Consider the following 26,540-nt stretch of genomic DNA (forward strand, 5'->3'; position numbering starts at 1 on the left):
GTCCATATAGTTTAAGCCTCCGGTGAACAGATTAAGCTCAAAAAATAAATACAAATAATACAAATCAACAGACAGGAAACAGCGGAGAGGCCAGGACACCGTGAGCCGCCGTGTCTAACGCTCCCTCGCCGTGGAGACGCACGCTTCAGAGCATGATCCGGAACGCCTAGAGATGAACCGTAGGACGACAGGAAACATCTCGGATGCCAAAAAAAACAACCTCCGATGTTCGCTGGCGCTTCCTTTGTGAGTCATTGCCTAGGCCAGGTACCTGGAGCCGTCGGTGGTGCTTGAGAGTGACTCACAGATGACTGCGGGTTGTTTAGTTTTTCACCATGTTCTTTCTGTGAAAAAGGACTGACTGCTTGGATGGTATAACCTCATCAAGTGGGAACCAAATTGGAAGTGTTTGTCGTCAACCCCTGATTGTTATTCTCATTCTGTCGCAAACTGACAATTGGACCTTGGAAACAATGGAGAGATGGCAAGCAGATGATTAAAAAAATAAATAAAGTATGAAGTATTTGGGTTTTACATCCTTCAGCGAGAATCCAAAATGAACTTGTACCGGAAACCCCAGCTACAAACAAACCAACTATCAAGCAGGAGCTTCAGCACCATCATTTTCACCCTTCCTCTCCTGCTGGTGTGTGAGATGCAGATACCGAGTCGGCTGAGATCTCTGTGGTCAGGAAACGGGAGATGAAAACAACATTTGAGTTCTCGAAAACGTGCGCCTGTCACTCTTACAGAACAGGAGACACAAGGCGGTAGTTGATGTTGTTATTGACGTTCATGCAAAAGCTGCTCCTTCCAGGCAAACCATTGAAATAAAAGAAGCAAAATACGCTCTCTTTTTAGTTTGCTACGTATGTATAGCTCACTATTATAATTCATTGCAATTTTACAATGTAAAACTATACTTGAGTTGGCTGGCTGCATTGCCTATGAAGTGGAATCCGTTTGATTTTTCAATGTTCCAATTAAAAATCGAGACAATCCATCACGCTCTCTCCAGCTCTGATCTAAAGTCTAATGAAGTAATCCCAGAGTAGACGGAATAAATCAATAACATGCCCCATTTAACATGTTGAGGTTAACAAGATCAAGGCCAGAGCTGTTAGTCGAGCACCTCATCTCCATAATGTATTCGTTTGGCTGTGTTCGTACATCATTAACTACTTGTGTTACTCATGACCATAACCTAGCATCCGTAATATGCCGTCTGCAAACACCATCCTGTCTGAGCTAGGGGAAGACTACCCAGTGGTCATAATCACTGCGATAATCTGGTTGTTCCGTTTTCTCTTGAACATACAGACACCACATTGCACTCTTGGCTGAGAGCTCTATAGAAACCCTCCTTAAATAAAGGTTTTGAGCTACCGTGTGAGCAGACCTCCCTTCAAGTAATCGACGCAAACTGATTTATCGAACCTGTGTGACAGAGCCTATGAAGGGATGTAAGCTCCATGGCTCAGGGACAATCGCAACGCTCGCGGTCATATTGACACAGGGGTCAACCACACCACTAATCATGGCCTCTCAGGGTTGACGCTCATTGGAGGGGTGGTCTCACCATCACAAAAGGGTAACAATTCCTACAGTTCAATACTAAACTAAATCAAACAACCTACAACAGCCTACCTCTGTACTCCACTGAACATCTTCCAAGAACATTCCATACTGACCCTTGAGACCTAGCCCAAATACAAAGGCATTCTACTGAACATGAGGAGACAGTGGTTCGAGATGGAGCCATCATCATGCCTTGGGGGTAAGCGTTAGATAATAAGGGTTTGGTTTGAAATCTAGTCTTCTGTGTGATAATGGATGCAGTTTAATCAAGGTAGAGCTGGTCTCGCCATTAGATAGCAGGCGAGGAGGAGTGAGGCGGATTTCCAAGGAACAATGACCACAAATCAATGTTTATTTAGTAACATTCTCAGGGAGAAGCGTTTTGGGTGAATGCCAGGCTTCTAGAAGAAACGTCTCAATATCAGGAAGCTGCAGTTCTCTGCAAACAAAAATTTGGCAAACTTTGAGCCTGCTGGATCAGATAATGATCTACAGTATATAATACACTGTCTGAGACATGTTAGTGTGAAATAAGGTGAGAAATCATGCTTTCTACTAAAATAAGGGTCTACTTTGGAGGCATGCACAGTAGCTGCTGTACTGGTTCTCAGTAATAAGTAAACTGCTGTTCCAAGCAGAGGAAAAAATAAATAAATAATAATAATTTAATGAAATGAAATTTAATGTTGTCGTGCACGGACATCTCTTGTTCTTCCGTTTTAGAAGAGACAAACTGGGATCCCCTCACCAGACCGATTCAAACGAGGAAGGCAGCCGAGTGTCTTAGGGAAACAGGCATCTTTAGCAACCAATATTTCAAGTTGACAGGCTTTCGATAGATTACCTTTCACAATCAATAGAATCACCATTTACCAGCCGGGGAAAGGCATCCGTGTGACACTGGGGGCTGGGTGTGTGGAGAATTATGTGTCCCTATACGTCTATCCTTGACACCTCTGTGCCAACTTGGAGGGAGTCTGGAAGTAGTGGTCAATTAAACTTCCTTGGCAACCACACATTTTAGCGAGATAGAGAGAGAGACAGCGTGACAGAAATGGAGAGAAAGAAGGGAACTAAATGAAAAATTCCACTTCATAAAACCTTAAATCCCAAAAGCTTTCAAAACAACGGTGCAATTCAAAACACAGCCATATATATTTCTCCTTTTCCCCTCTCGCTTTAAATAGATGCCACGGTGGAGATAACAGAAAAGTACTTCAAGCCTTTATGATTTAAGACAATAGAAAAGAAGCCCTGGGGTTGTCTTCCTCTGAAAATATATGCATTTCCATCTCAGCCTGTTCTTTGACAACAAAAGTAAACTCTAAAGGGAAGAAATAGGACTGTAGCCCTAATGATCTCTCATACTCAGACATGATCTCTCATACTCAGACCTGTTGCATGAGCACAAGAAGCACTGTGACACATAGTGAGACTCCTTGTTGTCTTATTTTGTGACGCCTTCTCTCTTGACGCTGCCTTTCCTCATGGTTGGTTGAGAACACTGCATTAGCGGTGAAAAGGACCGTCGCAGGACGGAATAAGACCACTTCTTATCAGTCCATTAGCCTATATCATCATAGTCACATGGGACCAGATCATTTGAACCCATAGTTCCACCCATCAATTCCTGCCCCCCCCCCTCCCCCTTGATAAATCCTGCCTCTTCCATTAGATGATAAAATTATCCAAACTACACTCAGGGCAATTAAACCCAGATTACACTATAATACAGGGTCTTGAGCATTAGTGTGCACTGTATCATTTATCTAATACGCCTCTAATGCTTTCAGTCACTAATACTGTAACGGCTTGTCCCCTAATCCATGTTTGGCGCTCTACCCCCTATATGGATTACATAACCGCTGCAGACTGCTTGTTAAAAGAATCCCGATCCGTAATCCAGGCACCATCCAGAGGACATGGGTGCATTAACCTGCACCCATGTCATCATTTACATTTAGTAGACGCTCTTATCCAGAGCGACTTACAGTAAGTACAGAGACGTTGTCCCCGAAGCAAGTAGGGTGAAGTGCCTTGCCCAAGGACACAACGTCATTTTGCACGGCCGGGAATTGAACCAACAACCTTCTGATTAATAGCCGGACTCCCTAACCGCTCAGCCATCTGACCCCCACTGTGTGGAAGCATGGAATACGGTAGGATGACAGGAGAGTGGAAGGAAGGCCACAGATGAATGAGAAGGGTCTGTATGGGTACAGTATGCAGGGGCCATTTTGTTCTTCCTTTGGGCAGGGTAGGAACTCTTTCAGAGTTGTAAACATGTCTAAACAGAGGAGAGAGAGAGAGTGAAAGAGAGAGAGTGAAAGAGAGAGCGTGAAAGAGAGAGAGAGAAACAGTATGAAGGGTGTAAATGAAGAGCTAAAAGCTAAAAAGTCATTAGCCTTAAACACAAACAATGGCATCATTCCCCAAGGCCCCTGGATGCACACAGACAAGAGCTCTGAGGTAATTAACGGGGAGCTTGGGGGAATCAATTGAGATTAGCGCCATGTTTTTTTGGCTCCACAAGCTAAAACAGGGAGCTTTAAGTGGAGGGATGACGCCAGTGCTACTGTGTGCTACGCTAACGCTAGACCCAGCCACATAACTGTTAGCTTTTCTGCTGTCACATTCCTTTTGCTTCACATTGGATGCAGCCGTTGGGAGAGAGAGAAAGACAGAGAGAGAGGAACAGAGAGAGAGAGAGAGAGACAGAGAGAAACAGAGAGAGAGAGAGAGAGAGAGAGAGAGAGAGAGAGAGAGAGAGAGAGAGAGAGAGAGAGAGAGAGAGAGAGAGAGAGAGAGAGAGAGAGAGAGAGAGAGAGAGAATGGGTGGGCCTCCTCTAACAAATATTTACTTTCCAGGCAAAAAATATGGACTTACGGTAATTGTCTTTGAGCATGTAGACTAGACTCACACGCTAAGTATTCAGTTAATGAAGAGCCCATACGCTGTTACCATCAACATTTTCAAATCGCATTTGGAATCACATTCACCTCAGGACTCGTGATCCTCGTTATCTCTGCATTCGAGGAGCATGCGAGCGTGATCTAATGACATTCCGAGCGATGCCTAGTTATTTTCCCCTCAGAACGCATCAACCCAACAGTCCTATTAAGGCATACATGACCTGAAAATGCGTACGAGTGTATCTATACTTTCCGTCAGAGACTATTAAGGAGAGCATGTCCATTACAGCACGGCTCTAAGCTGTGTTCCTCAGCCACTGCCAAACACATGCAGCCAGAAAAGATACACAGAGCTCCGGTAAGTTCCGGCACACAGTTAAATCCACACAGACCAGATGTGGAGACCGCACTTAAAAAAACAATTTGCACCACTAAGCTGTCAGACACTGCCGCAGCTATACACTATATAAGCCTATACTCAATCCCTGCCTGGCTTAACCTCAAGTTGAGGCTTATTGATGGACTGGGCAGAAGACTATATATATCCTTAACCTATAGTCTTAACCTTTAGGGTGAATGAGTCCAAATGGCCTGGGCACACTAATAAAAAGTTTCCCTTCACTTTTATTTGTACTTTTTCTTCTTCCTGTGGGTTGATTATGCCGCCCTGAAATGACAAAGGGCACGGAAGCACTGGAGAACGCTGGACCACTGCAGATACACGGGGGCAGGCTGAGTGCTCCTGGAGATGCTTGACAGATCTCAATTCATGAAAAGGTCACGGGGACGGAGACGACAGGGCAGGCGGCCACACCGATGATGTCAGCGCCTTGCCTGTGGTTAAATATCACAGTAGTGAGTCGGTTAGGTGAGTCGGTTGCCCGAAAACAGGATTGCCTGTTGGATTTCAGACGTTTTACGACTAGTATGGCTTCAGCCGTGGCCCGGTGTTGCTGTGAATCCAGTATGACTTGAATAGACAATCTAGCTGTGTGCCACGTTCAGTTAGGATGTGTTGCAAAAACAGAACGGAACAAACAGCGGAGCCTAAGCAGAGCTAAATATGACCAAGCGTTGGCTTTCAGACCTGAATTCTAGCGAATCAACACCCAGCGACCCCGGGCAGCCTATCCCTCTACATGAACGTCATCACACTACATCTTATGAAATGGTCGGCTTTGCCGTGAGCGATGGCAGAGTTCAGCCTTTCGATGTCGGGAGCTGGCGGAGAGATTAGCAGCTCCATCCTCATGTCTGCTCCCGTGGCCGCGGCCATGCCTCCTCTCTGGCCATCTGTTTCACTTCACGTTCCACCGCCCTCCATGTTCCTGAGTTGGCGTTGTAGAAAAGGGAATACGGGGCGCTCCCTCTGTCCCCTTCGCTCCTCTGATCCATCCGCGCTTGGGAATTTGGTCACCAGTGAGATTCTCGCAAATGACCAAATACCCTTACCAAACTACCATTTCTGTAGTCAGGTATTCTGTTCATTATTCGAGTAATTCCGGAAACAAACAAAAAAAAAAACGTTTTCAATTCGGTCGAGAGGAGTGGTTACGTAATAATATTACAGCTGACATGCTCCTGTTTCCAAGCACAGGGGTGTGAAGGGTTACATGGCGCAGGAAGACCTGGTCCAGGAAGAACCAATAAGATCAACAAGCGAAACTAATTAATTGAATCCTAACAAACGAATCGTCCCTTACACATCACTGTAGAACATTTCTTCTTTAATTGAGATTTGGGAGGGGAAACAAACTGCCAGTAAGCCTGCCTGCAATCGTCCAATTAGGCTCGTCCCATAGACACTGGAGCATTAAGAAGCAAATACAGGCTAGTGAGTACACAGCCTGGGAGGGTTATGTCACGTCCAGGCAACAGCTAAGCAAATAGCTAACATGCATTAGTGCTTCCTCGAGGGAGGCTGAGGATTCAGGGGGATAAGAGGTGCTGGCATTACCGCAGCTTTACCAAGGTGACAATGAAGAAGCTCCCGAGTCAACAAGCTATGAAAGTGCCACTGCATTGTTTAGTGGGATTTTGCACTGCACAGACCCCCCAAAAACAAACTCAACACAGAGCCATTCATGTAAACATGACAGTCAAAGTGGAGGGTCTCTTCAGTGTGTTTCTTTGTCTGGTTGGACACAATGGGCGTTATGCTAAAGTGCTGTTGAATAGACACCGGATGCGGCTCGATATCACATGAATCGCTGCCACTGGGCCTCTTTCATCGCTTAGGGGATATCTTTTCCAATCCTTTTTTTTCGGATGAATAACAGACCCAGACTAACCTGACAAGACAACATCAAGAAATGTAAATGACCCCATTGTCGAAATCCATCAACTACTAAAATGAAGCCAACTGAGTCAAGCTCAGACATACTAAAGCCTTCCATTCACAAAACAGAAGACAACACACACATGCTCCAGTGAGGCCTAAGCATTGAAATCAAGCAGACTTATTAGCCAAGTGCTTAATACTATTCTTGCAGAGTGAACAGGAAACACTATACAGTCAACGCTCTCCATCTTGTCTTGCTGTCATGCTCTCTCTCTCTCTCTCTCTCTCTCTCTCTCTCTCTCTGTCTCTCTCTCTCTCTCTCTCTCTGTCTCTCTCTCTCTCTCTCTCTCTCTCTCTCTCTCTCTGTCTCTCTCTCTCTCTCTCTGTCTCTCTCTCTCTCTCTCTGGCTCTCTGTCTCTCTCTGTCTCTGTCTCTCTGTCTCTCCCTCTCTATGCTGTGTAGCTGTGTGTTGTCAACCTGATGATGTTATGACCAGGGCTGCCAACCTGCCAAGCCTTTCCCCATGACAGGACCTCAATATCCCCCAAGCAACGCAGAGCAGACACAGAAGCCTCCTTCCTCCGGGGCTACACTGTCCAGATATATCTGCCGCGCGGACAAGCAACCGCTTCAAAGGGACAGACCCTTAAGGATTAAAGGAGAGAGAGAGAGACAGAGAGACAGAGAGAGAGAGAGAGAGAGAGAGAGAGAGAGAGAGAGAGAGAGAGAGAGAGAGAGAGAGAGAGAGAGAGAGAGAGAGAGAGAGAGAGAGAGAGAGAGAGAGAGAGAGAAAGAGCTTCCTGGCCTGTGGCAGTGGAACATATTGTCCAGCGCCATAGTAGCTTGTCATCTATGCCCCTGCCCGCAGTCCTGTCAGGGGTATATATGGGAATGTGTGATGTAGGGTCTGAGGGTTATGGCTGTGACACAGTTCTACCTTTCCCCACCTACGTTCTATATTGGCTTTCGCTTCCTCCGTTGTCTTTGGCCGTGTGCCTCCATCACGCACTTCAGGAAGTGAATCATCCAGTCAGCGAGGCCGTATCCGATGTCCGAGATAAATGTCTGAAATTGCTTTCCGTTGTTAAAAAAAATAAAAAACTTTACCGGCTTCACGAAAGCTGACTCTTCATTTTAAAAGTTCCCTGTCTGCCCCTTAAAACGACACTGAAAAGGAGCTGACATCCCTTGATTCCTTGCTTGCTCAGTGCCCCGTCTCCCCTAACCCTCCCATAGGCTCACCCTGTAAAATAGGTTTGACAAACTCCTGACAGCAATCAGTAACGAGAGCTATTATCTCATGCCATGCGGGTGTCAGTAAAAGTTTTTTCGACTGAACCAAGACTAAAAGACTGATAAATTACACTCTCGTAAGGCCACAATGAGGCCTGTTAGCGGCTCGTAGTCTGCAGGAACCGCAGAAAGGCGCTTCGTTCTAAGCATGCATTCTGTGAATCTGAAAATTGGCCAACTAAGTGTGTTTGCGAATTAGTGTGAATATCCCGGTCATCCTGCAAGCAAGTCTCTAGTCCCTAGGCTCTCCAGCAGCAGTGTTCATGGTGTTTGGTGGTCTCTGCACGCTCAACAGACTCTTCACATTGTGAATGCCATTCAACACAAAAAACCTTTCCATAATCAATGTGGCTACTCATGAATAAGCAGTAGCAGTGGTGAATTGATCAACACACACGGTCTAAGAAAAAGAGAGTTTGTTTTATCAGGAAGAAACCAGCACGGTGGTGCGTCTTGTGACGCAAATCCCGCTCGGTAAATAGCTTCGGTAAATCGCTCAGGCTGGAACCGGAGGACTTCATCTCAGCATGTTCTCTGCTGAGGTTCTGCTCGGAGACACACACACACAGCGACCGTGAGTGACACATCTTTCTCAGGTAGGGGGGGGGGGGGGGGCTTTCAGCCCAGAAGTTTACGGCCCCTCCCAACATCATGACCTGAAGCCATAATCCTACCACGTGGGGCTGCCGAAACAGACAGGATCAGACCCCGAGGTGACGCCAAGTCACTTACGTCGAGTCAGAAACCATCGGATGTTGTTGGCGCTTGGTTGTTGTCTTCCGAGCACAGTGCAAACGTCCCCGTCATTGGGGGGGGGGATGTGCAGCCTGGCGCTCTGCTGGGTTGCTCACTGTCGGCTGAGCGTCCGCTAACAGCCGATAATGGTCGTTGGTATTAGGGGATGCACACGTTGTGTTTTAATGCACCAGTGATCCGAGAGGCCGCTCCCAGCTGTCCGCTTCCTCTAGGTAATCTCACCTAATGCCGAATTCGCTCGATGTTCTTTGAAAATTCTGAATTGAGAATTCTGCTCTTTTCTCAGCGGGACAAGAGCTGCCATTGTATCTGTGTGTGTGTGTGTGTGTGTGTGTGTGTGTGTGTGTGTGTGTGCGTGCACCCAGAGTTTAAGGGTTTCAAGGGGCTAAGCGGTTTTCCTCGCAGGGATTTGCTGGGACAGCATTAGTTATTATGGGCACCGGCCGATAGTATATTCACATCATATTTCTGATCTGAGTGGCCCCCCTCTCCCTTAACCCCCTTGCAAGCATCGGGGGGCTTGTTCAGATCACAGCACTGATCGAATCCTTTAAGAAGGGGAGGGAGCCAGGGTCTGTGCTGCAGATGTGAATCTGGGAGAGATGGGTAGTCACGACTCGAATACAGTCGTTCAACCCTCACTGACCGTCTCACGATATCTTTTGGACTCGTTCTCTCTTTCAATCACGCACGCACGCACACAGACACAGTCAGAAGCGAGCGTTCGAAAACCACGACTGCGCCTCAACCCAAAAAGACATGTCTCCACCCCTTACAACGAGTCAGAACCCCCCCCCCCCCCGTTAAACAACTCTCAACCTGGGCCTCAAACCCTGCCCGTTGTATGGTCCCGGGGGATCCACCCCAGACAGAGTGCATTGTGTCGGGAAACAGACTGGCTGCAGGGCTTGGAAGAGGGATCGGGGAAGCTCCATTGAACCCTGCCAGTGAAGCGCTAGTAGTGCTGAAGGGAGTGAGGCTGTGTAACTAGCCTGGAGGCAATCCCGTAGGCCGTGTGTTTGGCAGTCCAGTCCAGGGTTCTTTACTCTGGTTAGAAGACTGTGTCTGTCAATAGGAATTTATCAGCCTCTCTGCCTGTGATAAATGATTTTTTTAGGAAGAGGCGGAGCCTGTTTCAGAGCCGGAAAACACACCGGAAGCAGCGAGACAAGACTGTGGCAAGACAAGCAAAAATTATTTGAATACTGCTACTGTTCTTCTGAGATAAAGAGAATGTAGGCAGCTCTGTTCAAAAATATTGAGAACCACATATCTGTGTATGTAAACAAAACTTTAGCTTGTTGCATCAGCATTTTGCACCTTAAAAAAATGTTAAAAGACTCATTACTGTTGGTCCGTTTTCCTTGGTTCTAACATTTGTCTGACGTCAACATCTGAAAGTGCATCTAACTGAATCGGGCCTTACAAATTGACCCTGGTGAAAAGGCTTGAGTGGATGAAACAACAGACAGCATTCGATTAAAACAAATCCACTGCACCGTCCATAGCAACAAAGCTCTGGATCTAACCATGTCCAAACCAATTTCCATCAAAAATGTACAGTACTTCTGTATTGAAGTGCCACTGCTCGCTACAGGCAAGAACAAGGAGAAGTAAATCCTTCCAGAGCACCAACTCACAGTCCCACCAATCCAAAGACATTCACGCTGTCAACCTCGCACACCCGCTGCACGGCAACGCCACGAGGCCATGTCAAGGACACAGGAAGAGTTTACCTTTCCGTCATCTGTCAACACAGCTCTTATTGGCTGGCATGGCATACAGGATGTACACAAGGATGGCCTGAACGCTGTCTAAACACAAACATAGGAGTGTGGTCAGGCCACACTTGTACTCCCCACACGGTGATCACAGGGTCCAGGAGACAGGTGATGCGTGTGCGTGTGTGTTCATGTGTGAGTTCATTTCTCCCTGTGTAAATGTTTGAGCTGATATGTGAAGCATGTTAGCGAACAGAGAAGCTGGTGCTTGTTTTGTTTTTTGTGTGTGTGACTAATAGTTACACAAATAGTTAGTGTTGCTACCCTGCAGTGTCGTGTTGCCATTATGCCATGTCCAGCGCTGTGCAACAATGAAAAAGTACTGCAATAATAAACCTTTATCATGAATCATTTCCAATAAGTTTCATTGAAATACAGGGCTTGGTCATAACGGTTATGGGGAGATCGTTTTCAAAGCCAATAGATTGATTCATGGTTCCAAATATCGATGGATGTTCCAAGTGTGCATTATGTTAGGGTAAACAGCAACAGACTTCTGCATAGAGATCTCCACTGTTGCACCAGGACAGATTCACCTGACTGGGCCTACAATTGCCATTGAGCATCACAAAGAAATCTATCAAAATGACCGACTCTATATTATGGTTAACCAACTACAACACACCCACACCACATTTCGACGACAGCGGTTTGAAGGAAAGAAAGTGGTAGAATGAATGCTGCCCGGCCAGGTTAAAAGTGACGGCGCAATACTTTCTCTGCCAGCTAATCGTGATTGGAGCGTTGGAGAAAAAAAGCCCCGGGTTAACCTGGGAAATTGGACTCCGTGGCAACAAGACGGCACTCGGGGGGGGGGGGGGGGGAACAATTGGCAGAGGATCACAACACAGATACCGATCTCGCAAGGCGGGCGCCGGGGGGAACGATGAGGTCTTCTTCCTTGCTGCACCTTTACCCGCTCGAGCATATAATTGGCGAGGAAGAGCGAACGAGGTGACACGCCGCTGCTCGACGGTGACGATGACAGGTCGGGAATCCACTTTGAAAGGAGAGGGCCTCGCGCGCGTTAAGTGTTTGATAGCTGAACCGGAGAACCAGCAGAAACCGTCTAATAACCCTGCCGATTAAGGCATGGAAGTCATCAGGTTACATGCTGCTTGTCATCTCAAATGACATGAACACAGAAGATATCTGTAGGTTTCCCCCCCAACTGACATAACTGGTGGAGTGCTGTTTTTTAAGCAATCAACCATTCCCACACTAACAGGTAGGCTTGTTTCCAGACGGAAGCAACAGTTAGCTTACAGTATACACAATGCAGTAACCCCTCATATTAAGAACCATTGGAAGGGTGTGACAATCATTCCATTGAGGACAGCAAAAAAGTCATTCAAATCACAAGGCCACTTGTCCAATAGTATTGAACCCCCTCTGAATGTCTCCTGCCTGCTGCCTTTAAGGGCAACGGAATTGCTGAATAATTACTTCAAAAGACAGATATTTTCATCTTTGAAATTTTTTTTGGTTACCACTCACTCTCTCACCTTCGTCTTGATAAGGTAGGCAATACTTATTTAACAGTCTCGAGAAACGATGTATTATTCGACGCCAGGGGAGTGGGTGCACAAGTAAGCGAGAAAAAAAAACACCAAGCTTTCAGCGTGGAGTATGTGGCGAGGAAAGAAAAACAAGATAATAACGTATTCCATTAAGGCTGAAAAAGAAGTGCTTGGAAAGCTTTGATTGTGCCGGTGACGGACATGTCTTTACAACTCAAATGTACCTCCGAATGAGCTCTAATGAACGGTTGAGGTTGAATTCCTTTTCATCTGACGCCATGGCCTCCCCATGTCAAGCAGTGAAGAAGATAGTCACCTAACAGCGTAGCGGACGCCAATGTACCGCAGGGGAGAGCGGAACGGGAGCTGGGTGGAGAAGACAAAGAAAGTGCGAGCGAAACATGTGAGGGCGGCGCAGGAACCCGTCCCAGCGGCAGCGTCTCACTAACATGCATGGGGGCTCCCCCATCAAATATTCAAGTGAGAGCAAACACTCAAAGTCTATGAGCAAAGTGCATCACACCTCGGAGATTAAACGAGGCCGGGGCAGGATGAGTGTGTGGATAGTAGCAGAGCCAAGGAGAACTGATACAGTGATACAGTGCATCTGCCATCTGCCTGTTACCAGAGTACCAAGGCCACTGAGCCACAGTCTATTTACATAATTCCATAGAAATTGGTCTGGCCTGTCTTGTTTTTCTTGTGTTGCTGTCTGTTGCCTTCAGTCTGCCTGTCCTTCCTTCTTTCTCGTCATGCTGTTTCTCCCTCTCTCTCTTTCACTCTCTCTCTCTTTATCTCTCCTCTCTCTCTCTCTCTCTCTCTCTCTCTCTCTCTCTCTCACTCTCTCTCTCACTCTCTCTCTCCTCTCTCTCTCTCTCTCTCTCTCTCTTTATCTCTCCTCTCTCTCTCTCTCTCTCTCTCTCTCTCTCTCTCTCTCTCTCTCTCTCTCTCTCTCTCTCTCTCTCTCTCTCTCTCTCTCTCTCTCTCTCTCTCATCTCTCCTCTCTCACTCTCTCTCTCTCTTTATCTCTCCTCTCTCTCTCTCTCTCTCTCTCTCTCTCTCTCTCTCTCTCTCTCTCTCTCTCTCTCTCTCTCTCTCTCTGACATCTATACAAGTTGACTTATTCCAGGAAATTGCTTTACACCACTAAGATCAAAAGCCTCCTATCTGTTTATATTACAATCTTGACTTGGCTCATACTAAACTGGGTGCTCCGAAAAGACAGGTCCGCACACGAAATCCAGTCCATGACAAAGGATGGAAGCCTGAAGACCTTGAAGACTTGGAAACCCTTCTGGAGAACCCAAACGTTGAAGACCCATACCAAGACCCGACCTCAAACAGAGACCCAGTGGGTCAACACACCATGACAAGACCCAATACTAGATCCTAGACTGATCTGTTTCAGGGACCCATTCAGAAACACGATCAAGAAAAGGAAATCACTGTAGGACCCAGTATTTCTCTGTCTTGTTCTTCTACGAGTGTAGCGCCGTAGATGAGACCCAGATACAGACCAGGACATTCAGCACCAAGACCCAGGCCCAGACCCCAGCCAAGGCTTAGAACCATGATCACAGCTTCACAACAATGTGCAGTACAGCAGCCAGGGCCTTCACCTGGACACTAACCAGTGATCGGACACTCTGGCAAGCACAATAGTTTCCACATTACATGGAATAATACTGAGGCTAACCAGCTGAAGCTGCGTTTAATCAATATCAATTGCGGGATTATGTATTTATTCTAATCCCCATTGTCTGGGCTGTTAGCCTTATGTGACAAATCATCTTGCTGGGACCTAGAACCAACAAGAACCATGTTCTTTGAGCAAACGTGTTCTCCTTTTATTCACGCATCCAGTTCTCGCTATAACGTCTGCATAGGATCCTTTTATATAATCGTAAATAATCCTCAACATGATTAGACACAGTGAATCATGATTAGGTGGGGCACTACTTTGTCCTATACAGTAAGAACTGGTGAACCAAACTCGAATTCTGCTTTCAAACCAACAATCTAACCTTGATAAGATCAGTGGTCCAACCACACAAGTTCAAGTATTTTATTGTCAGATGCACAGAACAATACAGGGTCAGTCTAGTCACTGAAATTCTTTGGACAAGACAACGCAAAGCAACCTGGCATAACATGACATATTAATACTTAGAACATAGGTTACACCTATGATAAGCTAACATATATTATAATAAACCTCCTAAATATACAAAATAATAAACAATACAGTATACTAAACCTAAATACACATGATATCCGAACCATTAACCGACCAACTTGGCAAATTACTGTAACTAAAAGAATATTGTTATCAAATCAAACCAGGTCAGCTCCTCAGACCAAACAGTGCAGGTGCCAACATTAAGAAATAGTTCAAAGAGATAGATCTGAGGGCCGCATTGTGAAAAAGATTCAGACACACACAGACACAGACACTGACACACACAGGAAAACTGAAAGTGTGAATGAGTCAACAGTGTAAAGTGGGCAGCAGTGGAGGGACTGGATGTCAGTCAAATCCTTTTTACCTTGGCACTGGAATCCTTGTTTTCCAAATCCCCTGTGAAAACAGAGCAGATGATTGGATCAAATACAGTAAGATACACAGATATTCCGTAGACAATCATGATTTCAGTACCAAGTAGAAAGAAAGAGAAAGAGAGAGAGATAGGGAAGTGGAGAGGGGAGAAAGAAAAGAGGGAGAGAAAGAACATATAGAAGGGAAAAGCAACCCGTCTCTGCTTTCACAATCTGCAAGTTCGACAAAATGCATGACTGATATTGTACTGCAATACTGTGTCTTTCTATAACAATACAGTACTTCTATAATAATTCAAAACAACTATATTATTGGGTTGTGTAGTAGTTAGACTATACCTGTCTTACTCTCTCCTGATATTTAAAAACGAATACTTTTTTGTCTCCTTTGATGAACTTGTTCGATAAAGTAATGTCAAAATGGGAAGTTAGTAGAAACAAAGTTGGGTTAATTTGTTTGCAAAATCTTTAGTAGGTGGTGCTTGAGAAGCCCTTGACAAATACTGTATTGTAGGCAATATTGTAAACCTCTGGAACACGGGAATAACACACACACCCGGACCAACGTTGTCAACATGGGTGCGTCTGTAATCAGGCGTCTGACGTTTATGAATAGCGCTGCTTATGCCGTTTCAGTGCGTTATCTTAGTCTTGGAGTTGACCACATTAAGTCATTTGTAAAGGAAGACAGAAGTTTTTGAATTTCTAAACACTAACCTAAAGCAAAGCTGTTCGTTTTCGCCTTTTACGCAGACACAATGTTGCAAATAATTGTTCTTGGGCGAACTGGTTACGAGCCTTGGGGTGCATTTTAGGCAACACGATATGGTCTAAAGTTCGCTAGTGGAATACACTATGGGTTTTCGAAACACATAAATCTAAATAGGCTGTCTGACCAGTGAAAAGTTATCCACAACCTAAATGTGTTACATCATCGCAAAGACTCGACTGAAATCCCAACTTCACTAGACTGCCTGTATTCAACAGGCAGTTGCACATAATAAAGAACCTTACCAGATGAAGTCGGTGCAGTGGCTACAGAAAGTCGGTTGCTTGAAGAATCTTGCAATAAATTTGTGGTTCTTCACTTCGTGGACGTTTTTTTGCCTCAAAGCACCTTTACGAGCGAACCTATTCGCAACATCCGAGGTGGACGAATCGTTGACACTTATAACATCAGCCATGGCAAAAACCCTGCGTTAATGCTCCGTTTGCAATGTCTAATAAATCCAACGTTTAGCCTTTTCAGGCGCACTGTATTTTGCAAGTGAACTGGAGATTGGTGGTCAAGTCGTAACACTAAACACTGCTATCTATGAGCTTTCCTTAGCTGTTACTACAACTACTTAGCTGACAGCTCACTGAGCGCTCTGCTTCCTTTTTTTATTCGAACTGACGTCACCACAGTACAATCCATGCCCTCGTGGGAGGGTACAGTCTGGATGAATTTTGGAGGATTTGAGCGTCATCTTGCGGCGCAAAGAAAATAGTGCCCACATGCGCGTTTGTGTGTGTGCGTTCGTGTATCTGTATACTGTCTATAGTGTCTGTTTTTACGCACAGTCTGTCATAGCATGTGTGTTTAGTGATTAATTGCATTATCAAAATACACAGTTCTAGCTTTGTTTTTGGCCGCTGTTGGATTAAAGACTTCTGTGTATGTATAAATGTAGTCACTGTTTGGATCTTACACTACTAATTGCTATTGTACTTGTATTCTAAGGCAAATATAGACCGCCATTCCAACATAACCTGTGTAATTCTGTCTGACTCACTCAGGCAACAATGCCAAGGGTGAAAAGGGAAAATTCTATGAGGCATATATTCCCAACGGTGAACTGAACTGACGGCTGCACTCGTAACTGAATTCTAAATTTCCGTTCTAATGCTCTTGCTATTTTAATGAGCAGTGGGAGAATAACAGGCGATGATAGTTGGAATTATATGGCAACATAAAAAATACCCATCGATATAATGGTGTTCATGTCCCAAAAATGCCCCCCAATATAATGTTCCTGTCCATCGACTTGCCTGTGTCTGCACGCACATGTGTGTGTATGTGTACTGTATGTGAGCATGTGTATGTTTGTGCACACACCCGTGTCTGTAGGTGTGTGTGTGCGTGGGTGTATGCGTGCATGTGTGAGTCTATCTGCTTTTTTGCAAAAGTTATCCTTCAACCCACAGCAAATACGTTTGAGCTGTGACCTTTGCACATTACCAATCAGTGATTGTAGTGTCACGTGACTGGATGGAACTATCCCCATCCTCCATCTAATCCCATCCACGGAGAGAAGAGGACAGAGACACACTGACAGCCCAACTAAGAAGATGGCCCCAGCCCTGAACGTGCTCTTGCTCTGCACATTGGCCTTATTTACAACAGCAGCCTCAGTGAAAGGTACAGTACCAGACAACACACACCCAATATGGAGAGAACCTATGGTATAGCTGTAAATTAACCTCTACAATCTCTAACCCCTAATTCAACTCAAAATGATAGTCAGAATACTTATCTGAAAACAAACAATGCTTTGCTTGGTGAGTGTCTTCCCTGTGCGGCGGTATGCACTTTTAGACACGTCTCCCAGTATGCTGGGGTGACATCCTTCTGTCACGTCTGTCCATCTATTGGGTCCTCGCCCCCAGTATGCGGGAGGCCGCCTGGAAGGGACGGCATCGACGCGACGCCTTTCAAGCGTGTGTATGAGATTGGCGAGGAGGAGATCATCACGTGTGAGCGAGGGTACATTCCTTCATCATCGCCTGGCAAGATCGTGTGCTCCCCCACTGGAGAGTGGACCAAACCACAACTCGTGTGCGCTCGTGAGTTCATTAGCCTTTCCAGAAACTTCTGGCACGCCAAAGCCTAAAGCATATAGGTTTGACCCAAAGTCGAGAGGTGATGGCTTCAAATCTGATATGTTTTTCCCTGTTAAAATTCAGTTCTTATTGTTTAGTTAAGAGGCTTCATCGCTTGGTATTATAATGTAACACAAATGAACTGAAAAATGCTCTGCTGGATGAGTCTTTCATCCAGTTTCCATTGAAGCCATATTCTTTTCCCATGGGGGTCAGGGGTCACAGTATCTACCACTCTATCATCATAAACTGCATGGGAACCATGTGACTGTGTTCAGGACGGTTGGTCTGAGTCAATCATGCGCATTCTCTCTCACGTAGCAAAGATGTGCTCCATTCCCAAGCCTCTTCAGTCCCTGACGTTTGGCAAGAAAGAAGTACCGTACAAGAGTGTTCTCAACTACACCTGCGATGATGGGTGAGCAATATGATGTGTCAGGTTTTAAAGATGTGTGTGTTTCTCAGCAGATGAGAATCTGTCTTCCAGGTTCCGGTTCATAACAGACCCATGATATTCGGTCTTCCACAGATATGTCTTGATAGGAGCCAATAATAGCCAGTGTTTGCATGATGGGAGTTGGAGTCACCCGCCCCCGCTTTGTACAGGTGCTGTATCTACCTGTACTAAATTCATGATTGAATGTGGATAAATTATCAAAGCACACAGAATCATGTTTTTTCCAATATGTTTTTGTTTTTTCCATGTAGCTGTGAGTTGTAGTCTCCCTCAAGCTCCCCAAAATGGAAAAGTTGTCTATGACAACAAGGAGTTTAAAGGCAACACAACCATATATGGACAAGGTTGGACTTTTGAGTGTTTGCCACCTAGAGCCCCTATTGGTAACGAGAGAGGGTCATGTCTGGCCAATGGGACAGTCACTGAGCCACCAGTGTGCCGTGGTAAGTCAAACCGTTTGTTGACAATTTTCTGTTGCAGCTGCAGAGAATTTTTTCATTCCATCATCTGTGTCCTGTGTCCAAATGACAAAAAAAAGACTCAATGTCCAAAAAAGCAGGGCTTAGCAGAATTAGCAGTTTGTAGATTATGGCTTCGGTACAGTGACAATGCACTTTATTAAATTGATACACATATACACAGATGGACTTCCTGATCTGATGTGTTTTCATGAACCATGATCTCTGTGCTTACATTGCCTACCCAGAGGTCAGTTGTCCCATCCCTAAAGGGATAGACCACGGGTTCATTACCTTTGCTGTGAAGAGGGAGCACAGCTACAAAGAGAAGGTCAAGTATGGCTGCAGTGAACACTACGTCCTGGACGGGAATGCCGAGATGCAGTGTGATAAAACTGGAAATTGGTCAAACAAGCCGGTTTGCAGGGGTAAGTCTGCCAAGACTTTCAACCCACATTCAATTCATTACTGATAACGGTATAGAACAGTTATTTTTGTATTTTTGACTTAATATTGACATAAATCAATTTAGCAGCGCTCTATCCTAAGCAACATGCAAATCATGCATGTAGTTGTTGCAGCAGAGCATCAAGGACTACACATGCACAGTTGAAACACATGACAATTACTAGGGTCACTTTTGGTTTTCCTCCACAGCCCCTTGTACTGTTGGGATCAAAAGAGGACGTATCTTTTACAACGCCAAGAAAATGTGGATTGGGGACTTCAAACCCAACAGAGTCTTACATGGGGAGCCTGTTGTCTTCTACTGCCTGAATAAGGAGCAAAAGTGTGGCTATCCCGTGGCAAGCACATGCCTTGATGGTACACTCAAGGTTCCAGAGTGCTTTGAGGGTGAGGCTCACTATACCATAATAACATGTTATGGTAGTCTGAAAGAATGAGTTCTATGTGTTGAATGGCATTTTTTGGTATTCAGATTTTAGGTTCAGTAACTGAGAAGCCTAATGAATTGTGTTCTTTCTCGTAGAACCTGGAAAGTTGGACTACAGCCTCCGACCAAAATCCCTCCCATCAGAAATCTCCATGTGTGCTGCAAACCTTAACCCTAACCCTAAAGCTGACCCAAAACCCTAACCAAACTAAAGGCAATACATCTTATTCTTGCTGAAGAGGGGAGGGCTGTACAATGTCTGGAGTATTAATCAAATAAAAGTCTCCATTGTTTGTTTTATTTTATTGAACTCAAGGTATCCATTTTATTGGCTGGTTTACTGTAAATCTGCTCTATAACTCTTTAATTCTCAAGAGCGTCTGCTAAATGTCTAAATGTAAATGTTAATTCTGATGTCATAGAGTGCAAGAAGTGTTAGTGCACCATTTTACTATTGACAGAAAGAGATAAAGTTACAGAGAGAGAGAGAGAGGGGGAGAGAGAGAGAGAGAGAGAGAGAGAGAGAGAGAGAGAGAGAGAGAGAGAGAGAGAGAGAGAGAGAGAGAGGGAGGCAAAAAGTTACATTTCAACTATAAGTAAATATGCCTCTTTTGGACTCAGCCACAGTACACTGACCCCATCCTGATTTCTGTGAAATAACTAAGTTCTGGAAACAAACTAATAGTTTATTAACCTGACACTGCGCTATCAAACACCAGCTACCTACCATTATATTATTGTATGTAAAATGTAGGCATGCACAGTTACTACGTGATTACATATTACAATATATTCCAAAGGACCACAGACAGCTTACAAAGGAATTTCAAAGCCAGTGATGCAATATGTGGTTGCCAAATGTTTATCAAAACATTCAGACTTACGGTAAAAAAAGAAAAGAAGTGTCATCATGCTCCAGTTTATCTACATCAGCTGTCGGTCAAAAGCAATTTTCCGGTAAAAAGATAAGAAACGAAAAATAAATACATAGCTTGGTCATCATCACTCTCTTTTGTTTGTTTGTTTGGTGAAAGAGAAACATTAGAGCGAGGTCCACCGTCGTCGTTTCCGCAGCGTTGACAGAGCTGTCGCCAGAGCACCATGGCGCAGGCCCTGCGGTTGTTTTTGCTGCTCCTGTTTCAGTTTGCATTCCAATCTGCTACGTCAAACGGTATGATAGACTTCCTGTTCAAGCCATAAGTAACGTAATAACGTTTTGTTGTGTTCACCTGTGTTATGTTGCTGATATTTATGTGTACTTGGGGTTGATTTGAACGGCTTTTGTTTCTTGACCGAATGTGTGTGGCAAGGAGCAGGTCATATCTGGCTTCTGGATATCTAATATTTGAGTAGCCTATCGAGTTTTTAAGTTCTCTACCCTATTTTTGGTTGACTAAAAACATTCTCTGCCATTAGCACACTGAATGGGCAGAATTGATTGGAAACATTGCGTCTTAATCTGGATTTTACATTTCACAATCGCTAGCGACCCAGTGAACCTGTGCGTTAGGCATGCATGGGTGTATAATGTTGTGCATGTGATCCTCCCAGTGTGTGGTAGGCCGGTTCTGGACGAGCACATCCAGATAAAGGATCTCCAGCGGATCTTCAACCCTGGCAAGCAGATGGCTCTCATGTGTGAACGAGGATATTCACCGACAGATGGAGCCAGAACCATCATATGCCGTGACAGCGGGTCGTGGAGCAAGACGATGTTTAGCTGCAAACGTGGGTCTATTCACAACACGCCATGTCCAATTTTAACGACAACTCCAAATGAAATGTATTTCGTGTTCATTCTTTCCCTGGTGTCTGCATTATGTAGGCTACCTCTTGTCAGTAGACTCATAGTGGCTAACATGTACCTTTGGCTGTGAGTTGAGAGGTAACAGACAAGCTGACTGAGTGTGCTGTGTTCCTGGAACAGCTAACTACTGCCCCATCCCCAGCCCACTACTCCACGGAGAGACAATATTTACAGACCGCAAATACATGAGTAAATTGGAGTATGTCTGTAATGAGGGGTAAGAACTGGACTCTGATTACCACCGGGATAAAGTGTTTGGAGGGATCACATGACTAGTTGAAGGCTGTATGTTGGGCTCACTGAGCAACTTAACAAGGCTAAGATCCCGTCCACCTCGATCATTCTTGTTTGATGTGACAAAACGTTCGACATCCGACCTGCGATCGGGACTGAAAGTTGAGTGTGGTTTCCGCAGGTACACCCTGGAGGGAACTGACAGCTCCGAATGCTTATACAACGGAAGATGGAACGGCTCCGCCCCCGAGTGCAAACGTAGGTTACCCAACAACGCTCGCACTTACGGGAAGACCTCCCGCCTCACTTCCCCACTTCCCAGTGACTCGCACGATCGGTTTTGCGTGAGCCGCATTGGCGATTTGCGACACAGATCCGTACGACACCGGGGAAGTTGTTGACATTGCGCTCGTGTCGTTCTTTTTTCCCCCTCTCGCTCGCAGCGGTGACCTGTGGGCTACCTCCTATTCCAAAGTATGCCCAACTGACCTACGAAATGATCTTCACGGATAACCCCTCTGTGTACGGCGATGTCGTCTCCTACCAGTGTCTTCCACCCCTCGCCCTCTTTGGCAGCAAGACCGCCACTTGCACCCACCAGGGTGTCTGGAGCGAGCCACCCGTCTGTCGACGTAGGCGATAAACAGCTGACATCACAGAATTTGAACGAATCTTATTATTTGGTGGTGTCATGGTTGTCATTAGTATCAGTAGTGGAAGTAGTTGTAGCCGTGATCACTTTGGAACCTGTTTTATGCAGTGGGCTACCTGTAGCATATTCAAATCCAGTGGTTCTCAACCCTGGTCCTCGTGGACCCCCTGTCCTGCACGTTTTAGATGTTTCCCTGCTCCAACACACCTGAATCAAATCAATGGGTCGTTATCTAGTTATGCGGAAGCCTGTTAACGACCCCTTCATTTGAATCAGGTGTGTTGGAGCAGAGAAACGTCTAAAACGTGCAGGACAGGGGGGTACTCGAGGACCGGGGTTGATAACCGTTCTAATCTGTTCTATTCTACAATCTAGTTGTTTCCTGCCCTCCTCCACCCAGCATCTCTAACGGCTACATGTCCGCCAGCATCCTCACGAAGCACTATTTCAAGGAGACAGTCCGCTATGACTGTGATCCCGGCTACACACTGGAGGGAGTGTTTGAAATTGAATGTGCACAATCAGGCCAATGGACGTCTGAACCGACTTGCAAGGGTAGAACCACGTTTTCTCTCATGTCACAAAACATTTGGACACCTACTGTTCCCAATAGCCTGTTTTGTTTTGTTTACCCGCCACACTGCCACATAAAAAATACGTTGTCTGTTTAGCATCAGCAGGCTAATAACTGCTAGCGATGAATGCCATGTGTGATGCCGTTCACAGCTCCGTGCAATGTCGGGGTCGACAGAGGACGTATCTTATATCAAGGGGAGAAACTTTGGTTACAGAATCTAAAGGACAACAGAGTTCTTCACAAGGACATGGTCTCCTTCTACTGCATGAACAAGAAGGATGAGTGTGGTTACGCTGTCCCAATCCAGTGCATAGATGGAAAACTCAATATCCCAGAATGCTTTGAAGGTAAGACCCTTTTTTTCCAATGCTGAAGCAGAGAAGGCTTTTGGGCTATTTGGGTGTCAAAATGTGGCTTTACACCCCAACGAGAAAATCTCATTGAGGCTGACGACATACAGTATCACTGTGTGTGTGCGTGTGTGTGTGTGTGTGTGTGTGTGTTTCCTCTCTTAGAACCCAGCGTTGAAGTCTACAAAGAGAAGTCCAGCTCTCTTCCATCAGAAATAAAACAATGCTGAAACACATGAGTACTGGAAAAATCAGATTCATCAACCACTTATTGTGTAACTGAATGAAACTGTGAAGCTGTTCTGTGAAACAAGAACAATAAAATGTGAAAATAAATGTTCACTTTCAATAACGAATAGGAGAAAAAGGGAACCTTTATCCATAACAGAGATACATTCAATGTGAAAATAAAATAAATGGTCACAAGAGGTCAGTGTTGTACAACTGAACTGGTTTTGCGAGCACAGACACATGCGTGCATAAGCACACACACACACACACACACGCACATGCACCTCTCCTCTTATTAATATAATAACAACCATACGGGCCACTTCCAGTCGCAGAGCATGCCCATCATCCCTTGCATGTCGATTCCAATTTAACAGAGATTAGAATGGGAAACCCATTGTTTCTCAGCCCGCTTGGCGATTGGTTTGATCTCCGTCCTTGGAACTACAGCTGGTGGCCAGGGCCGCAACCCCCACTCGCGGTGGGAGAGAGGGGTGGTGGTGGTGGGGGGGGGGGGTGTCTGTGTACAGAACCATGAGAACCGTTGCTCCTTCTACAGCGGTGAACCAGGGATTTGAAGGGAAACAGACTCCGAGGTAGCATGGGGCGCCAGTAAGTACGGAGCGAGAGAGGAAGAATACAGGACAGAGAGAATATGAGAGAGGGGTGTTTGTCTAATACCTGCCCTTCCTGCTTCACGTTTGCGGCTACATCGTCCTCTTCGACTAACTTTCGACAAAAGTTTTGTTTACTTGTTATTTCATACACTTAGAAGAGTTGCGGATGAATGTTCTGGAGCGTGACTTGTATTAAAACCTTCCCCCCCTCCCTTCTGCAGAGATCAAACGATATTTCATGTTGTTTCCTCTTGATGCATTATTTATTGTTGTGAGGAGATTTTGTTAGTTAGTTTCATCTCAGATTTCGCAGGCGTTTGGACCTCTCCCTTTGAAATGGGTTTTCCGACTCTTTCCGATTCTTCGCCTGGTTCTCGCTCAGTAGCCTTCCCTCTTATCTCAAGTGGGGGGGAAAATACTTTCAAAGTGTTGTAAAGCCCTTCCGTGGCCAACATCCATGCCAGTGAGGCGGTTAGTGTGTGTGTGTGTGTGTGTGTGTGTCTTAAGGAGATACCATGTTGCTGTGTGCTGGTGCACAAGAAAAGGAAACGTCATTAGTGCAGAATGAGAATGAACTTCAAATGATGCGCTTTGAGTTATTTGCAATAATGAAAAAAGGGTTACATTTTATGTGTTTGTCTCTTAGGTTGTCCAACAGTCCAACATGAACACTAGATGGGGAGCTGTACCTGTTTAGTGAGCAGAGGGCTGTGTTGGAGAGAAGCACTTGGACAAATTATGGACACTTGCTTCCAAAACTGTGTACATTGCATTAGAAGAAATCTGAAAACAAACAGCCTTATTACCCCAAGGCAGGCTACTTTCACTTCAAAATCCCATGTGGCTCATTGGTTGAGCAATGTACTATCAAAACGAATCATGTGTTCTGCCATAGGTTGCTCACTAGCTCCAACTGGTGGACAATGTGCGGCCATGCAGTAAAAGTGAAGTCATTGTTAGTTGCCCACTCTTATATAAAACACGGGCATGATGGTTTGAGGCAGGTCACCTCTTTGAGATACACGACTCCACTCCACAGCATTCCACAACCAATCCAAGTGAGATCTGGTTATCAAGGTCAAATGCAAAAGTTTATAATCTAATCTTGACCACTGCACAGCTCTCCTCGTGTGAAGCAACATTCTATTCGGTGTAACCAAATGCCGCCGGGCCAGCAGATTGAAGCCTACCTTTGAAAGATGGAGCTTAGCACCAGCATGATTCTGGAATCAAAGACAAATCTCATAGGGGGTGTGGGATGAAGAGAGAGGAGGGGAAGAAAAATAGGGGGGGGGGGGGGTTGATAAGATCCGGGACAGTTGATGAAGGGGCGAGACTTATGTAAACGTAAGGGTTCAGCGTTTTACTGATGCGGTTCCCTGCTTTCTATTATCTGCTCCAAAGACCCTCTCCGTATGGCTGTGGATAAGCCTGGCAGACCAGATTTGGTGTATTTTTTATTTATTTCATTTTCATTTTCTCTCTCTCTCTCTCTCTCTCTCTCTCTCTCTCTCTCTCTCTCTCTCTCTCTCTCTCTCTCTCTCTCTCTCTCTCTCTCTCTCTCTCTCTCTCTCGCCTCCACCATTCCCGCAGGGTTTTGCCTGGCAGGGGTAATCTCTACCCTTAATCGTCTGAAGACGTGAGGCTTCGCAGTCGCTGCAGTGCAGCTTGGGAAATCGCCAGACTCTTCAGGAGGGGTGGAACAACAGGATAGAAGCTACATGGCACATTGTACCTGTCCTGCGACTGATGTTTGTGCCAATAATTTGATGTTTTGCGCCGATTCGAGGGACATTACGGCTAAGTACCACCCAAAAAAAAACAACTTTTGGTCAACATGGATTCCATTGTTTATAGTACTTTGGTCCCATGGAACACCTGCTTCCCCATTAAGAGCCTTCCTCCTCAGTTCCTGTGAGGGAAATAAACTTGAACAAGTAAACACATGTAAACACGCTTTCATGTCTGTCCTTGTATATGGAGGGATGAGATGGACACATGAATGATTTGACTTCAGTACTCGTTCTGTTGCCGGGAAGCAGCTGGGAGGTGGCAGACGGTTCTGGCATTGTTTCACCAGGGCTTCCTCGAATGGACCTCGCCGCGTCAGGCTGGAGATCTCTGTAGACCACAGCCACGTCACACACATGGAAGGGAACGTTCCGTCAAAAGTTCCAACATGATGACGGTCACACACATGGCCGACGTCCATCTCGGTCCCTGTTTGGTTGATTTTCAGCCACTGTTAAGTCCGTACGTATATCCTGGGTTTTACACATTTGGGTTGTTTTATCTGTAGTCTTGTCACTGTTGATGGTCCACCTTCTAAACAAGCCTCTGAGCATCACAAGAAGCAGATAAGCCTCGTGACTTCTAAGGCCCAAACACCAGACATGACCTATTCTTTCCACTCGTCCAAAAAGTTGCTCTGGTGTCCGTTTCCTCTGATTCACATGAATCCTGTTACAGGATTATAGTTTTGGGTCTTACTACTGAACAATATAAAGCATCTTTCAGTCTCTCTCTTCTACCTCTCTCTCTCTCTCTCTCTACCTCTCTCTCTCTCTACTCTCCTCTCTCTCTCTCTCTCTCTCTCTCTCTCTCTCTCTCTCTCTCTCTCTCTCTCTCTCTCTCTCTCTCTCTCTCTCTCTGTCTGTTCCAGTCTAGCTCCTCGCCCTAAGTTTGAGTTGTCTGGAAGTTAATTCTCTGTGTTCTCCCTCAG

The 26,540-nt window shown here is 45.4% G+C and overlaps 3 protein-coding genes across 3 annotated transcripts in view; 2 read left to right on the forward strand and 1 right to left on the reverse strand.

The window, feature by feature from the left end:
* Positions 1–16,042, reverse strand: part of LOC134009180 (protein kinase C alpha type-like) — an 85,264-nt gene extending 69,222 nt beyond the window's left edge. The window contains exons 1-2 of the mRNA XM_062448905.1: positions 15,693–16,042; positions 14,669–14,700 (exon numbers count right to left, since the gene is read on the reverse strand). Of these exons, the coding sequence (XP_062304889.1) occupies positions 14,669–14,700; positions 15,693–15,862 (202 nt within the window). The 5' untranslated portion in view covers positions 15,863–16,042. The remainder of the gene's footprint in view (positions 1–14,668; positions 14,701–15,692) is intronic.
* An 881-nt stretch (positions 16,043–16,923) lies between these two features.
* LOC134008672 (beta-2-glycoprotein 1-like) lies at positions 16,924–19,660 on the forward strand. Its single transcript, XM_062448159.1, has 8 exons — positions 16,924–17,079; positions 17,328–17,504; positions 17,862–17,958; positions 18,070–18,146; positions 18,249–18,440; positions 18,704–18,883; positions 19,113–19,310; positions 19,447–19,660. The coding sequence occupies exons 1-8, from the start codon at positions 17,010–17,012 to the stop codon at positions 19,551–19,553; spliced, it is 1,098 nt and encodes a 365-aa protein (XP_062304143.1). The 5' UTR covers positions 16,924–17,009; the 3' UTR covers positions 19,554–19,660.
* Positions 19,661–20,343: 683 nt separating this feature from the next.
* On the forward strand, positions 20,344–23,542 carry LOC134008675 (beta-2-glycoprotein 1-like). The gene is made up of 8 exons (XM_062448166.1): positions 20,344–20,521; positions 20,902–21,078; positions 21,278–21,374; positions 21,573–21,649; positions 21,835–22,023; positions 22,419–22,598; positions 22,770–22,967; positions 23,136–23,542. Exons 1-8 carry the CDS (start codon positions 20,452–20,454, stop codon positions 23,198–23,200), a joined length of 1,053 nt encoding a protein of 350 aa, XP_062304150.1. The 5' UTR covers positions 20,344–20,451; the 3' UTR covers positions 23,201–23,542.
* The last annotated feature ends 2,998 nt before the right edge of the window (positions 23,543–26,540 follow it).

The sequence above is a fragment of the Osmerus eperlanus genome, chromosome 22, assembly GCF_963692335.1.
Source record: "Osmerus eperlanus chromosome 22, fOsmEpe2.1, whole genome shotgun sequence".
Taxonomy (NCBI): Eukaryota; Metazoa; Chordata; class Actinopteri; order Osmeriformes; family Osmeridae; genus Osmerus; species Osmerus eperlanus.

Coding starts and splice junctions, on each gene's coding strand:
- LOC134008672 (XM_062448159.1), top strand. CDS start 17,010: ATGGCCCCAGCCCTGAACGTGCTCTTGCTCTGCACATTGGCCTTATTT. Junction 17,505..17,861: donor ACCACAACTCGTGTGCGCTC/GTGAGTTCATTA, acceptor TCTCTCACGTAG/CAAAGATGTGCTCCATTCCC. Junction 19,311..19,446: donor GGTTCCAGAGTGCTTTGAGG/GTGAGGCTCACT, acceptor TCTTTCTCGTAG/AACCTGGAAAGTTGGACTAC.
- LOC134008675 (XM_062448166.1), top strand. CDS start 20,452: ATGGCGCAGGCCCTGCGGTTGTTTTTGCTGCTCCTGTTTCAGTTTGCA. Junction 20,522..20,901: donor CCAATCTGCTACGTCAAACG/GTATGATAGACT, acceptor TGATCCTCCCAG/TGTGTGGTAGGCCGGTTCTG. Junction 21,375..21,572: donor GAGTATGTCTGTAATGAGGG/GTAAGAACTGGA, acceptor TGGTTTCCGCAG/GTACACCCTGGAGGGAACTG.